We start from the raw sequence: 15,720 nt of genomic DNA, 5'->3' as shown, positions 1-15,720 counted from the left end.
GTAGTGTAATTATTCATTCATTCATGAAGAGAAATGGTCTGTTTGATGCACGAGGTGAACATGTAAACTGGCAATGGAATGAACATGACTTTAATCATCTCATAGATTGGGATACAAGTGTTGAGACATGAGCAATACTCATCAAATATAAAGCCTATTTTAAAAAATTCAATATATTGGCTTGGGGAAATGTGGCGGTACAATGTAGGCAGGAATGTTCAGCTGTAAGATAGCAGCATGCCTTGTGCATCTGGAGAAGGCTTGCTACCTAATATTTACAAGAAGCCTTTAGGCACCTCTTATCGATCAGCAGTTTCTCTTTCCTTCATCACAATTTTGATGGAGCTTTTTCTTTCATGCTTCCTTTTTTTTCAGCCGTCTTTAATGTGCTCTGAGTTTACTGTTAAACTTTACCTTGTCAATTATTCTCATTCCATGCCTATGATCTCTCTCACTCCCTCATTGGCACTTTAGTGCTCTTGCCATGGTCCCAGAGTCCTTGCTCATTCTCTCTTGTTCAGATGTTTGACCTGAGTATTTCCAGCATTTTCTTGTACTTCACCCTGTCAACCTCATTGCTAAATTGATAGGAAATGGCAGACAAGAATTATTATGAGATCCAATGTTAAATCTGTCAGCGCCTTTTTCATTTTTTTTGTATTTTTATCACACTTCAGCTCTTCCAACATTGTTTTAAATATGAGAGTCCTTGTACTTTTTTGATTTTGTGGAATGATATACAGTTGACTAATTTAAAAATTGATTTACAAAACTCTGCAAATTGAACTTTTATAACTACAGTCTAACTTTCATAAGCTTGCATTTTACATAATCAGGTCTGCAGCAGTCAAAAGCTGTGCAGCAACTTAAGCAAGAGAGTGAGCAATATTGAAGCACAACTTCCAACTCTCTTGGAAGCCAAAACAGTAGCCATAACGGGTAAGTTGTGCACTTATGTAATCAAAATATATATTTTTTGGTGATTTTAACATTCATTGCAAAAGTTTTTGAAAAGCTTTTAGTTAAACAGGAAAGTCTGCAGATGCTGTGATTATAGTGCAATAGACAAAAGTGCTGGAGAAAGTGGCCTGTTGACTGGCAAACTGAGGTCATCTGTCAATTGGAGAAACAACACAAAATATTCTGTCTGGACACTCTTCAACCAGATAGCATAGACTTCTCCAGTTTTCGTTAGGTCGCTCTACCTCATGCACTCTCTCTCTCTCTCTCTCTCTGCCTCGCTCTCTCTCTCTGCCTCGCTCTCTCTCTCTGCCTCGCTCTCTCTCTCTCTACCTCACTCTCTCTCTCTCTCTGCCTCGCTCTCTCTCTCTCTCTGCCTCGCTCTCTCTCTCTCTCTGCCTCGCTCTCTCTCTCTCTCTGCCTCGCACTCTCTCTCTCTCTGCCTCGCATTCTCTGCCTCGCATTCTCTGCCTCGCTCTCTCTCTGCCTCGCTCTCTCTCTGCCTCGCTCTCTCTCTGCCTCGCTCTCTCTCTGCCTCGCTCTCTCTCTGCCTCGCTCTCTCTCTGCCTCGCACTCTCTCTGCCTCGCATTCTCTGCCTCGCTCTCTCTCGGCCTCGCTCTCTCTCGGCCTCGCTCTCTCTCGGCCTCGCTCTCTCTCGGCCTTGCTCTGCCCCTCTCTCCTCCCCTTCTCTGCCTCGCGCCCCTCCGCCTCTACCTTGCACCCTTCCCTCCCTCACCCCCCTACTCCTCTCTCGTTGTCGGTCTGCCTATGTCTGTCTGTCTCTTCTCTCTGTTTCTCTTCTCATTTATCTCACTCTCTGTTCCCCTCCTCCTCTCTCTGTCTCTTTGTCTGCCTCTGTGTGTGTGTCTCTCTTTGTCTCTCTCTCTCTCTCTCTCTGTCTCTCTCTCTGGTGGAACCATTGTATAGCTATTTGTATGAATGTACTGTACGGGCTGGCCTGCCCTTACACCTGTGAATCCTCCCCACAGATACCCTACAAAGGCTGATATGCCCAAACTCCTTTCTCAGTTCCTGGGCCAGCAACATATGAGATGTTCTGATGTCTTATGGTTATTAAAGCCTGTTAATTAGTCTAATGTGGTTGATCGATAGTGCTACAATTTAATCTCCATACATTTTGTGCCAATGGACAAGGCAATATGGGTGGAGAAACTGGATGTCGACCCTAACGATCCGGAGGCCTCATTGCTTTCAAGAGACGCAGTAATGTGCAGAGTGAGGAAGATAAATGAGATCTACTCTTCGCTCAGGTCGGCCACCGCATCTTTCAGATAAGGGACTACAATACTTACTCTGCTGCAATGGAGCTCCTGCAGAGACAGTATCGGACCTCGACAAATGCCATCTATGCCAGGTACCTTCTAGGCAGTCGTGGACAAGTGCCTGGTGAGTAGGTGGATGAATACATGTGGGTCTTGTGGGAGCTGGGGCAAGCTTGTGGCTGGAGAGATGTCTCTGCTGGTGTCCACTTAGAGCAGTGTTTCTCAACCTTTTTCTTGGGATGCGGTGGTCCCAGTACACCGCCGCCATCATTGAGCACTCAAAGTGCTACTTCTGTAGCCACGCAAGACATCCTCGTTTTGCCCAGCCGAAAATGCCATATGTTCCACCTGCAGGAAGAAGGGACACTACGGGAAGGTATGTAGGTGCCAACCTTCCTCTGGCAGCACTGCGTGCAGTTGGCAGCCGCCGCCATCCTGGACCGCGTCACTTCCGGTGCCAGTTCTGGTTGCGGGGAATGCCTTGGTGGAACCATGGGGATGGCAAACTGGGACCGCACCACTTCCAGCATCACTTTCAAAGACAAGGAGCTGCACTGCATGTGCGCCATGGGGGCAGCCATCGTGAGGGCACCCGTGAACCAGTACTACAACGGTGATTCAGGCAGCGACCAGACATTGGCCTCGATAATCCTGGACCAGGACAGCCCACGACAATTAGCCAGGGACATGATGGGCATTGAGGTAAACGGTTGTGTCACGAACTACCTATTTGATACCAGGAGCACGGAGAGCTTCATTCACCTGTGCACATTATAGTGCTACTCCCTCGTAGTAAATCCGGCGAGGTATAAAGTCACCCTGGCCTCCAAATCCCACTCGGCTAAGATCCATGGCAGTTGCACCGTGACATTGAGCATGCATGGCATTGAGTACAAGAATTTTAAGCTCCTTATCATGCCACAGCTCTGCATGCCTGTCTTACTGGGACTGGACTTCCAGTGCCAGCTCAAAAGCATCCAAATGCAATTTGACAGGCTGCACACCCCCCTCGTGGTCCACAACTACCAATTTTTAAATCACCTGCCCTCACCTCCAAACACAAACTGTCCACCGTCCAGGACCTGCTGCCACCCCTGTTCAAGAGCATCACCCCCAACTGCAAGCCTGTCACCACCAAGAGCAGGCAATACAGCCCTGGGGCAGATGGCCCCCTCCACCACTTCCTCTGGTTCCCCTTCGGGGTCACTAATGGGGTCTCCATCTTCCAGAGGGAGATGGACTGGATAGTGGATGACTTCGAGCTAAAGGTCACATTTCCCAATTTGGACAACATAATAATCTGTGGCCATGACCAGCAAGATGATGATGCCAATTCTCAGAAATTTCTCCAGACAGCCAAAAGTCTCAACCTCATGTACAACCAAAAGAAGTGATTGTTCAGCACTTCACGGCTGGCCATCCTCAGTTGCGTGATGGAGAATGGCATCATGGGACCTGACCCAGACCATATGTGCCCCCTGCTGGAGCTTCTGTTGCTTTATAACCTCAAGGCCTGAAAAGGTGCTTGGGGTACATTTCCTATTACATCCAGTGGATCCTTAATTATGCAGACAAAGCTTGCCCCCTGGTGAATACAACCACTTTTTATCTGTTGGCAGAAGCCCAAGCAGCATTCACACGAATCAAGGGAGATATCGCCAAGGCCGCAATACATGCTGTGGATGAAACCATCTCTTTCCAGGTGGAGATTGATGAGTGCAACTTTGCCCTGGCTGCCACACTCAACCAGGCGGGCAGGCATTTTTTTCCCGAACCCTCCAGGGCCCCGAACTCCAGCACTCAGCCACCGAAAAGGAGGCCCAGGCCATAGAGAAAGCTTTGCGCCACTGGAGGCACTACCTGGCTGGCAAACCATTCACCCTGTTGACTGACCAATGTGTTTTCTGTTCACTAACAAACAGCGGGTAAAAATTAAGTACATCAAGATCCTGAGGTGGAGAGGTGAGCAGGTAAGAGATATTATTCTAAGGGCATTTACTGGGCCAGGTTTATTTAATTAATTGGTTAATAGGTCAATTGGTTAGTGGGCCAGTAAATAAGAGGGAAGGCACAGGGAGTGGTCTGTTGAAGGAGTGGGGCTTCGAGGCTTTGGCTTGAGAGGCCTTGGCTCGAGAGGCTGAGGATGAACATACCTGAATTGAGGTAAGACAGTCACATTTAGTTTAATATATATCTTTTTATATTTTCTCTGGTAAGGTACAAGGAGAAGGAGGAAGGATGAGTGTGAGGGCAGTTTTCTGCTCCCTTTGTCATATATGGGAAGTCATGGAGTCTTCTAACCTCCCGGATGTCTATGTGTGTACTAAGTGTGCTGAGCTGCAGTGTCTAAGGGACTGAGTCAGGGACCTTGAGCTGGAGCTTGAGAGTGAGGCCATCATAGATAGGAGTTATAGTCAGGTGGTCACACCTGAGGAGCAGTGGGTTACTGTTAGGAGGAAGAAAGAGAAAGGTCGTGCTCCAGAGAGAGCATCTGAGCCTGAAATCCTCCTTGAGTACTGAGGAAGGGGATAGTCAGGCTAAGGTAAGCAGAGGTGTAGGGTCAGCCTCTGTAGCCCAGAAAGGAAGTAATAGGAATAGGGTGATAGTTATAGGGGACTTGATGGTGACGCAGACAGACAGAGGTTTTTGTGGACAAGATAAAGAAAATCGGATGGTGGTTTGCCTCCCTGATGCCAGGATCCGGGATGTTGCTACACGAGTCCAGAACATCCTAAAGGGGAAGGGAAAGAGCCTGAGGTCGTGGTTCACATCGGTACCAACGACATTGGTAGGAAGGAAGAATTGGTCCTGCAAAATGAATGTAAGGAGTTAGGCAGGGAGCTCATAAGAAGGATCACTAAGGATGTAATCTCTGGATTTCTTCCTGTGCCACGCGATAGTGAGGGCAAAAATAGAGTCAGGTGGAGATTGAATGTGTAGCTGAAGGGGTGGAGTAAAAGACAGGGTTTTAATTTGTTGGACCACTGGGACCGTTTCTGGGGGAGATGGGACCGATACTGTAAGGATGGGTTATATCTAAATCCCAGAGGTACCAGTCTCCTGCCAGGGGTGTTTGCTAGGGCTTTAAACTAGTAAGGCTGGGAACAAGGGTTCATGTCAGGGAGGATAACGAGTCTTTAGGCAAAGGAAAAAGGCTTTTTCCACACAATCTGGAGGTGGAACAGTAGCAGGTAATAAATAGAGGCCATAGTAACAATTGTAGAGAGGGTGAGAGGCAGAAAGTTGAATGTGGAAGATCTCTTGAGATGCATTTACCAAAGAGTGTGGTAAACAAGGTGGATGAACTAATGGTGTGGATTGACACATGGCGTTATGATGTAATAGCAATTTGTGAGACATGGTTGAAGGAAGGTTGTGAATGGCAGCTAAATATTCTGAGATTTTGATGCTTTAGATGTGACAGAATTGGTGGGATACGAGGGGGAGGTGTGGCGTTGCTTGTCAGGGAAGATATGACAGTGGTGCTGAGGCAAGATAGACTGGAGGACTCATCGCAGGAGACTCTGTGGTTTGAACTAAAAAATAAGAAAGGTGAGGCTACAAATATAGGGGTATATTATAGGCTGCCAAAAGAGGATAGGGAACTGGAAGAGCAAAATTGCAGAGAAATAGCTGAGATGTGTAGTAGAAATAGGGTTGTGATAGTTGGGGATTTCAATTTTCCTAATATTGATTGGGAAACACAATCAGTGAGAGGGCAGGATGGCTTAGACTTTGTACAATGTGTTCAGGATTGCTTTTTACAGCAGTATGTTGAGGTGCCTACTAGAGGGGAGGCAGTGTTAGATCTATTGTTAGGGAATGGAATAGGACAGGTGACGGAAGTGTGCGTTGGTGAGAACGTTGGATCCAGTGATCATGGGTCTATTAGCTTCAACTTAAATATGGAAAGGGATAGGTTAGGTCCGAGGTTGAAAGTCTTCGAGTGGGGGAAGGCTAGATTTGTAGAAATGAGAAGGGATTTGCAGAAAATTATATGGGCTGATTATTTTTCTGGAAAGGATGTAGAGGAGATTTGGAGGGTATTTGAAAAAGAGATATTGAGAGTACAGGATCTTTATGTGCCAGTCAGATCAAAAAGCAAGGCCAAATGTTTATGGGAATCGTGGTTTTCTGGAAAAATTTACTAAATTTAAGAAGCAAAAAATGGATAAGATGTATGATTATTACATAGATTGCAGAAAAAACCTTAAGGAAATTAGAAAGGCAAAAAGAAGGCATAAGGTATCAATAGCTGATAAGGTATAAGTGAATCCTAAGGGTTTTTACAGATATGTGAAAAATAAAAGGAGGGTTAAGGATAGAATAGGACCGCTGGAAAATGAGAGCGGTGAACTGGGCGAGGAACTGTATCAGATGGGAGAGATATTAAACAATGTTTTTCTCATCTCTGTTCACGAAGGAAAAGGACATTGGACTATGTGAGATAAGTGAGGCTTAGTTATGGAAAAGATAGGGATTAGTAAGAGAGTGTTTTGGAGCTGCTAGGGTCAGTAAAAATGGATAAGTCTCCTGGTCCTGATGGGATTTTCCCCAGGATGTTAAGGGAGGTAAGGGAGCAAATAGCGGAGGCACTGTCAGTGATTTTTCAATGATCACTGGAGGAGGGTGTGGTGCTGTGAGATTGGAGGGTTGCTAATGTAGTTCCATTTTTTAAAAAAGGCATTAGGTGTTGGCCAAGTAACTATAGGCCTGTAAGCTTGACTTCGGTGGTAGGGAAAGTTATGGAGGGTATTCTTAGAGATGGTGTGTATGAATATCTAGATAAGCAGGGATTCATCAGGAGCGCCCAGCATGGGTTTGTGAAGGGGAAGTCGTGTTTGACGGACCTTCTTGAGTTTTTGAAGAAGTGACAAGAAAGGTGGATGAAGGTAGGGCAGTTGATGTAGTCTATCTAGATTTTAGCAAAGCTTTAGATAAGGTTAGTAAGGTTCAGTCACTGGGGATTAATAGAGAAATAGTAAGATGGGTTCAGAGTTGGCTGGAGGACAGACAGCAGAAGGTCATGGTGTACAGCCTGTGACGAGCGGTGTGCCTCAAGGATCGGTGCTAGGTTCCCTGTTGTTCATAATTTATATTAATGATTTGGATGATGGGGTGGTTAACTGGGTAAGTAAATACGCAGATGATACAAAAATAGGGGTCAAAAATAGGGGGAGTGGTGGATAGCGAGGAAGGTTTTCAGGGATTACAGAGGGATTTGGTTTGTCTGGAAAATTGGGCTGAAAGACGGCAGATGGAATTTAATGTAGAGAAGTGTGAGGTGCTTCATTTCGGAAAAAATAATCAAAATAGGACATGTAGTAAAGGGGAGAACATTGGGGAATGCACAAGAACAAAGAGATCTTGGAGTTATGGTGCAGCATTCCTTGAAGGTGGATTTCCATGTTGACAGGGTGGTTAAGAAGGCATTTGGTATGTTAGCCTTCATAAATCATAGCATAAGAGTATAGGAGCTGGAACATGATGCTGCGACTGTTTAAGGCGTTGGTGAGGCCAGGTTTGGAGTATTGTGTTCAGTTCTGGTCTCCAAATTATAGGAAGGATATAGATAAGGTGGAGAGAGTGCAGAGAAGATTTACAAGAATGTTGCCTGGCTTAAAATACCTAGAGAAAGATTGAAGAGGTTAGGACTTTATTCATTGGAACGTAGACGGTTGAGATGGGATTTGATAGAGGTGTTTAAAATTATGAAGGGAATAGATGGACGAGATGCAAGTAGACTCTTCCGCCTGAGAGCAGGGGAGGTTGAAACAAGAGGACACAAGTTGAGGGTAAGGGGGCAAAATTTTAGGAGAAATGTTAGAGGATGCTTCTTCACTCAGAGAGTGGTGGTTGAATGGAATAATCTTCCGGAGGAAATAGTTGAGGCAGAGTCAATTCTTTCATTTAAGAGGAGGCTGGATATATACATGGATAAGAGGGGGTTGGAGGGTTTTCGGCAGAGAATAGGCGGGGGGATCTAGCAATGTTGTTTGAGTGAACTGGCGTGGACTTGAAGGACCAAGATGGCCTGTTGCCATGCCATAAACTGTTATATGGTTATAAAACTACGAGATCCTGTACTGCCCTGGGAAGTTCAATGAGCCTCCCAATGCCCTGCCCCGAGGGACAGTTTCCAAATCCTCCACAACAGCCTTTTCGTTAGAGCTCACAACCTTCCTTACTCAGTTGAGGATATCAGGGAACTAATCCGGACCTTCCAGTCTGTGCCAAATGTAAACCCCAATTCAACAGACCAAACCAAACTCACCTGATTAAAGCCATCCTCCCTTTCAAACGCCTGAGAATGGACTTCAAGGGCCCCCTCCCCTCCTCCAACAGGAACGTATATTTCCTCAACATTATGGATGAATACTCCCGCTTCCCTTTCACCATCTCCTGCCCAGGCATAACCATGTTCATTTGTCACCTTTTGTCTGTTGGTCTGTGCTCCTCCCCTGCCCTTTCTTCCCCAGATATTTTATTCAGGCACCTGTCTGCTTTTTGTTTATACCTTAAAGAAGGGCGAATTGTTGGTTATATATCTATCTCCTATGGATTTTGTGAGACTTGCTGAGATCCTCCAGCACTTTTTGTGCGTTTTTTTTACAATTACTGCATCTGCAGACTTTTGTGTTTCACTCAGAATTTTAGTATTCCTCTATTCCTTTTGGGAAAAATGTGGTTAAAGTGCTAGCAATATTAACAACAGCTGCACAGATCTTATTCCACAGTTTATACAGTGCTTTTCACAATATAGAATTGAAGCCAGAACTTTGAGGGAACAGCAGCCTGACTCTTAACCACAATTTTGTTATTGAATCTTTTACATCCACTTGTGAGATTAAATGAACCTACTATATCTAAAAGGTGGCATCTCATGCAGTGGAGCGTTCTGCATTTTTGCTTTTGAGTTTAATAATTTACATTTGAAAAGTTTTTGTTTCTGTAGGTTGTGAATACTCAACTGCAAAAGTTTGTGCTGAGGAGATAAAATCTTTAACTTCTGATAAAACAAAACTTGAAGAAATTATTAATGACTTGCAGAGCTTAATCATTAGTAATGGTCAACAGCTTGAGGCAATCAAGGAAGATTACTGCAGATTGAAAACTGAACTGGAGCAAGAAGAAAGGCTCTTTGGTAAGTTCTAATTAATTTTCCACAGCAATTTTCCTTTTGCTTATTTTCAAACTTTGGTAGTTGTAACATCTAGACAAGTGATATAAAATTTTGTTATTCATTTCTAGAAATGAAGCTTTTAAAATTTACGCAACTGATTTTATTTTACATACATAACAAAACAATTTACAGCACGGAAACAGGCCATTAGGCCCTTCTAGTCCGCACCGAACCAAACACCCCTCTCTAGTCCCACCTCCCTGCACAATGCCCATAACCCTGCATCTTCTTCTCATCCATATATCTGTCCAACCTTTTCTTAAATAATACAATTGACTCCGCCGCCACTATTTCTCCCGGAAGCTCATTCCACACGTCTACCACTTTCTGAGTAAAGAAGTTCCCCCTCATGTTACCTCTAAACCTCTGCCCCTTAATTCTTAACTCATGTCCTCTTGTTTTAATCTTTCCTCCTCTTAACGGAAATAGTCTATCCACATCCACTCTGTCTATACCTTTCATAATCTTAAATACTTCTATCAAATCCCCTCTCAACCTTCTACGCTCCAAAGAATAAAGACCTAATCTCTCCCTATACTCTAGATGCTTAAACCCAGGTAACATTCTGGTAAACCTTCTCTGCACTCTCTCCACTCTGTTTATATCCTTCCTATAATTAGGCGACCAGAACTGCACACAGAACTCCAAATTAGGCGCACCAACGTCTTATACAGTCTCAACATCACCTCCCAACTCCTATATTCCATGCAATGATTGATAAAGGCCAGCATACTAAAAGCCTTCTTCACCACCCTATTCACGTGAGTTTCTACCTTCAGGGAACGATGTACCGTTACTCCTAAATCTTTCTGCTCTTCTGTATTCATCAATGCTCTCCTATTTACCACGTATGTCCTATTCTGATTCTTCTTACCAAAATGAAGCACCTCACACTTATCAGCATTAAATTCCATCTGCCATTTTTCAGCCCACTTTTCTAAGCAGCCCAAATCCCTCGGTAACTTTTGTAATACTTTTAACCAAAGAAAATTAGTGGTGACCAGCTAATGGGTAACATTGTTTAGAGTAGAAGATATTGTTGAAATTGGTGAACTTTAAGGAGAGTTTCAACTTGGGTTAGACTGTTGTTCAATGACTAGAACTCTGCATTTAATATCACTTAAAAACTATGATCAAACTTGGGGATCTGGGATCCTGTTTCTCTCTTTGCAATGGATCCTTAATTTCCTCACCAGTAGGTTGACAGCATTAGGGGATGGAGGATTAGATCAGATGATAGAACAGTTGGTGAAATAGTATATGCTATGTTTAGTGAGAATATGAGGAAGGATTTGCAGTGGATGGGTCATAAATGCAGTCAGTTGGATGGGTTGAAATGTGTGTACTGTAATTCAAGAACTATTTACAATAGAGCAGGAATGATTGCTGAATGTGCTGGGCTTGAGATGATTCTAAAAGGACAGGGGGGGGGAGGTAAAAGAGGTGGGGGAATAGCATTGATTAGGGAAGGGGAAGTAGTGGACTGGCTACTGAGTCAGTGTAGATCAGTGTTTCTCAACCAAGGTTTCACAAGAAATGGTGATAAATAGGCTAATGCATTTTTGAATAATTTTTGTTTAATTTTATATTTGTAATTTTACTATACATGGATGGCATATTGTTGGAAAATCCTTGGTTATTATAATAAAGGCTTCAACCTCTTATTTTTTTAAAATGAAAACCTTGATGTGAGGTCTCATAAACGAGCAGTATGATTTTTCCATTGCCAATAAATTTGACAAAAAAAGGGGGTAATTTTTTTCCTTAAACAAGTTATCCGAAAAAAAATATAACGTTTACCACGTGAACTACGATAAAAATATAAAAGAGATAGATATTAATAATGGTATATAATAATTTTTATGCAGGGGTTCCCTGAGACATGAAAACTACTTCAAGGGTTCCACAAGGGTAAAAAGGTTGAGAAATGCTGGTGCAGATGGAAGTCAGGAACAGGAAAGATGCAATAACTCTACTGGGTGTATATTGTATACACCTCAGTAGTAACAGAGACATTGAGGAGCAGATAGGGAGACATATTCTAGAAAGGTACAAAAATAATGAGGAGGTAGTCTTGGCGATTTTAATTTTCCTAATAACGATTGGCACCATCTTGGACTGAATGGTTTTGATGGAATGAAATTTGATGGGTGTGTTCAGAAAAATTTCCTGACATAATATGTAGACAGATCAACTAGAGGATAGGTTATACTTGACCTGGTATTGGGAAAGGAGCCAGGTCGTGTGAGATTTATGCAAGTGAATATTTCCAAGAAAGTGATTACAACTCTCTACCATAGCACTGGAGAAGGACAGGAATAGACAATTTGGGAAAATATTTAATTAGGGTAGGGGAAAATATGATATAAGACTGGAGCTTGGGAACAGATATACTCAGGGGAAATATATAGCAGAAATGTGGCATATGTTCAGAAAACATTTGCATGAGGCTCTGAACAAATATTGAGGCAGAAAAAGGATAAGATGAAAAAAAACATGTTCAAATGGTGTTGCCAATTAATATAACAAGGCTCTTTGTGACTGCAGGTGGCAAATCCACAGACATTCAGTAACTGAAGGGACTCTCTTTCGTTTCTCTTTCTCACTGTAAAGGACACTAGGCCTTATGACAGACTTAAAGAAATTTTGAGTAATATTACATTTTTGTTTTGCTACATGATAATAAAGGAATCTTGAAAAATAAAAGAAAATCTTACAAGATGTTTCAGAAGAGAGGAACTGATTGAGCATTACATGAATGCCAGGAAAGTGCTTAAGAAAGGGCTTGGGAGGGCGCGAGGGGGCATGAGAAGACCTTGGATTAAGGAAAGCCCCAAACCATTCTCCAAGGCTGTGAAGAGCAGAAGGATAAGTTGTGTGAGGATAGCACCCATCAGGATGATAATGGAAGCATGTGCATGCATTCAGAGGAGATAGTGGGAGTCCTTAATGAATACTGCTTCAATATTCACCAGCGAAAAGGACATTGATGGCAATTGTGAAGATGATTTAAATCAGACTGAAATGCTTAAGCATATTGACATTAAGAAAGAGGATATGTTGGAGCTTTTGAAAAGCTTGAAGTGATACAAGTTGCCTGGACCAGATGAGATTTACCTAAGGTTAGTGTTGGAACGGGAGAGGAGATTGCTGAGCCACTGGCGATGATCTTTGTGTCATCTCGAGGGATAGGAGAAGTGCCGGAGGATTGGAGGGTTGCAAATGTTGTTCCCCTGTTCAAGAAAGGGAGGAGAGATGACTCATAAAAATATAGACCAGTGTGTCTTTCTTCAGTGGTGGGCAATCTTTTGGAGAAGATTCTGAGAGACAGGATTTACAAGTATTTAGGGAGGTATAATCTGATAGGGATAGTCATCATGGCTTCATCAAGGGAAAGTTGTGCCTCACAAGCCTAATTGAATCCTTTGGGGATGTAACAAAAGACTATATTGATGAAGGTGGATGTAGTGTATCTGGATTTCAGTAAGCACTCTACAAGGCTCCCTATGCAAGGCTCATTCAGAAAGTAAGGAAACATGAAATCCAAGGAGACCATGCTTTGTAGATACAGAATTGGCTTGCCCAGAGAATGGTTGTAGATGGTATGTATTCTGCATGAAGGTTGATAACTAGCAGTGTTTCACAGGGATATGTTCGGAGGCCCCTCTTTTTTGTGATTTTAAAAAAAATGAATGACCTGGATGAGGAAATGAAAAGGTGGTTGAGTAAGTTTGCAGATGACATGAAGCTTGATAGTGTTGTGGATAGTCTGGATGTTTGCCAGAGGTTACAGAGGGGCATTTTTAGGATTATGGGCTGGGCTGAGAAGTAGCAAATAGAGTTTAACCCAGAAAAGTGTGAGGGTTTTGCCTGTGATGTCTTGGGCTGTGTCCATTACCTTTTGCAGGATTTGTGCTCAGAGCTGTTTGTGTCTCCATACCAGTCAGCACACTTTTCACCTCACATCTGTAGTAATTTGCCAAGGTTTCTGGTAATTATCGAACCTCCACAAATTCCTGAGGAAGTAGAGGCACTGACATGCTTTCTTCACAACCGACATCCGACACAGGGCCAGCAAGATCAATGTAGTGGCGATTGCACTCTCCCGTCCAGCCATCAACACTCTCGCCCCCCAGCCTGGATTATGAGCACCTGGCTCAGGCACAGAGGAATGATGCGAGATGCAGGCCTTGCGGACCGCCATCTCAGGCCTCAAACTCAATGATGTCTGGGTGCCCATGAGCCTGGACACATTGCTCTACAACGTCTCAACAGGCACGCCGCAAATGGTGGTCCTGCCACACTGGAGGGCGAAGGTCTTCAGTCTGATTCACAACCTCATTCACCCAGCAGTAAAGACAACCGTGTGGATAGTCGTGGAGTGGTTTGTGTGGCATGGGCTGTAGAAGGCACGGGCTGGCCAGGAACTGTACCAGGTGCTAGACCTCCAAGGTCCAGCGACACATGCGAGCCCCCATCTAGAACTTCGACCCGGTGGTTCACAGATTCCAACACATCCACTTTGATGTCATCGGGCCCCTGCCGATGTCCAAGGAGGCTCATTACCTCCTCATGATGGTGGATCAGGCCACGAGGTGGCCAGAGGCTGTCCCGATTAAGGAGGCCTCCGCAGAGATGTGCGCCAGAACTCTGGTCAGTCACCCGTTTTGGAGTCCCGGCGCACATCACTAGTGACAGGGGCACAATTCACGTCTGCCCTGTGGATTCAGATGGCGAACCTCCTGGGGGGGGTCAAGCTCCACAACACCACAGCATTCTAATGGGTTGGTGGAGAGGTTCCACAGGCACCTGAAGGCATCGCTTATGGCCAGGCTCTCTGGACCAGACTGGGCAGACGAACTACCCTGGGTCCTCCTCAGGATTAGGACGGCACCCAAGGAGGACCTGCAGGCTTCAGCAGCGGAGATGGTCTTTCCCTGCCGGGCCACCAACAAAAACCTGCTCACGGACCTACGCAGGCGACTGGCCTCCCAAGCTCCCCCACCCCCGGCACGCCACGGCACCCGGCCGTTTCATCTCCCCAAAGAGCTCGACTCGGCCCAATTCGTTTTTGTGCGGAGGGGACCACAAGGTGCACCGCTACAGCTACAAAGTCTTGCACCAGTCCAGTGGAACCTTCACCCTGGACATTGGGTTGAGAGAGGAACTTGTTAGGTGGACCACCTGAAGGCAGCCCATCTGGACATCACAGCCGGTGCAGACGGCTGCACCCAAGCGCCTGGGCCGGCCACCAAAGCGACAGGATGCGTAGCCGGTTCTGGGGTGGGGGTGTTGTGTGGTGGTGCACATCCTCATGGTGAACCGGCCCCGTTTGTATCGCCGCATGGTGGGGCAGCCATGGGGAAATGGCGTCGTCAGAGGTTTCTCTCTGACTCCAGCATCCCTTCCAGCACACACCCTGGGCAGTGGTTATGATGTCACAATGTACCAGGTGACTGAGCTCCTGCTGCCCTTATAGGGACATGCTGAATTTGAATAAAAACAGTCGTTAATGACCCTCAATATGGTGGCTGTGTTTCCTCCACTGCTCACACTGCCACAGTATCTTGAATTAATTTACCTTGGATTATCAGTAGTGATATTGTATGGTGATATTATTTCCTGCTAGTTACTGTAGATATTATGTGTTTGCTCCTCAAAAATGTGCTTTTTGATCTGTGGCTCCATCAGCACTTCTGCCAGCTTTCAGTTTTGCTAGCCTTCACTCTTGATGAGGCCTGCTTGTCCGTTTCTCTGACTCAGATTCCAACCTTCAGGTTTCTGTTTCAGTTTTAGTAATGATTACAACTGAATAGATTAAAATGGGATAAATGAAAAACATATTGCAAGGAAAATAATAGATGCTTCTGTTGCTTTTATATGCCATAAAATAATTCTGAGACCATTAACTATAGCTAAAGTTCGATTTCAAATGTAATTTTAAAAAATAATTGAGACAGAGAGCCATACAACATGGATTTTGCCCAATTCATCCACACTGGCCAAGTTGACCACTGAGCTAGTCCCACTTAACCGAGTTTGACCCATATCCCTGGCAAGGGCCTTAATATCCCTAATCAACCAGTGTTCCTTAATCCAACCCAAAATGCCCATCACGCAAACATCCCCATTTCATTTTTAAAAGCTTTCCAATCCCTTAACTTTTAAAATAAACCTCAGCAAATTTCTAACCAATGTTTTGGGCCTGAGCTCTTTGTCAGGTATGGCTCAGGCCTGAAATGTTGGTTACCCTTTACTTCCTATGAATGCTGTGTGACCTGATGATCTCTAAC

At 44.4% G+C, this 15,720-nt stretch overlaps 1 protein-coding gene across 2 annotated transcripts in view; it reads left to right on the top strand.

Annotated features, from left to right (window-relative positions):
• disc1 (DISC1 scaffold protein) overlaps positions 1-15,720 on the top strand; it is a 168,269-nt gene that overhangs the window by 90,308 nt on the left and 62,241 nt on the right. For both annotated transcript variants that reach the window (XR_011340101.1, XM_069885052.1), the window contains exons 8-9: positions 837-939; positions 9,200-9,388. Coding sequence is in view for 1 of the 2 variants with exons in the window: in XM_069885052.1 (XP_069741153.1) it covers positions 837-939; positions 9,200-9,388 (292 nt within the window). In the remaining variant the exon portion in view is untranslated. The remainder of the gene's footprint in view (positions 1-836; positions 940-9,199; positions 9,389-15,720) is intronic.

Source organism: Narcine bancroftii, chromosome 6 (assembly GCF_036971445.1).
Source record: "Narcine bancroftii isolate sNarBan1 chromosome 6, sNarBan1.hap1, whole genome shotgun sequence".
Lineage (NCBI taxonomy): Eukaryota > Metazoa > Chordata > Chondrichthyes > Torpediniformes > Narcinidae > Narcine > Narcine bancroftii.
Note: the sequence above shows the minus strand (reverse complement) of the source record. Positions and strands in the feature narration are given on the sequence as shown.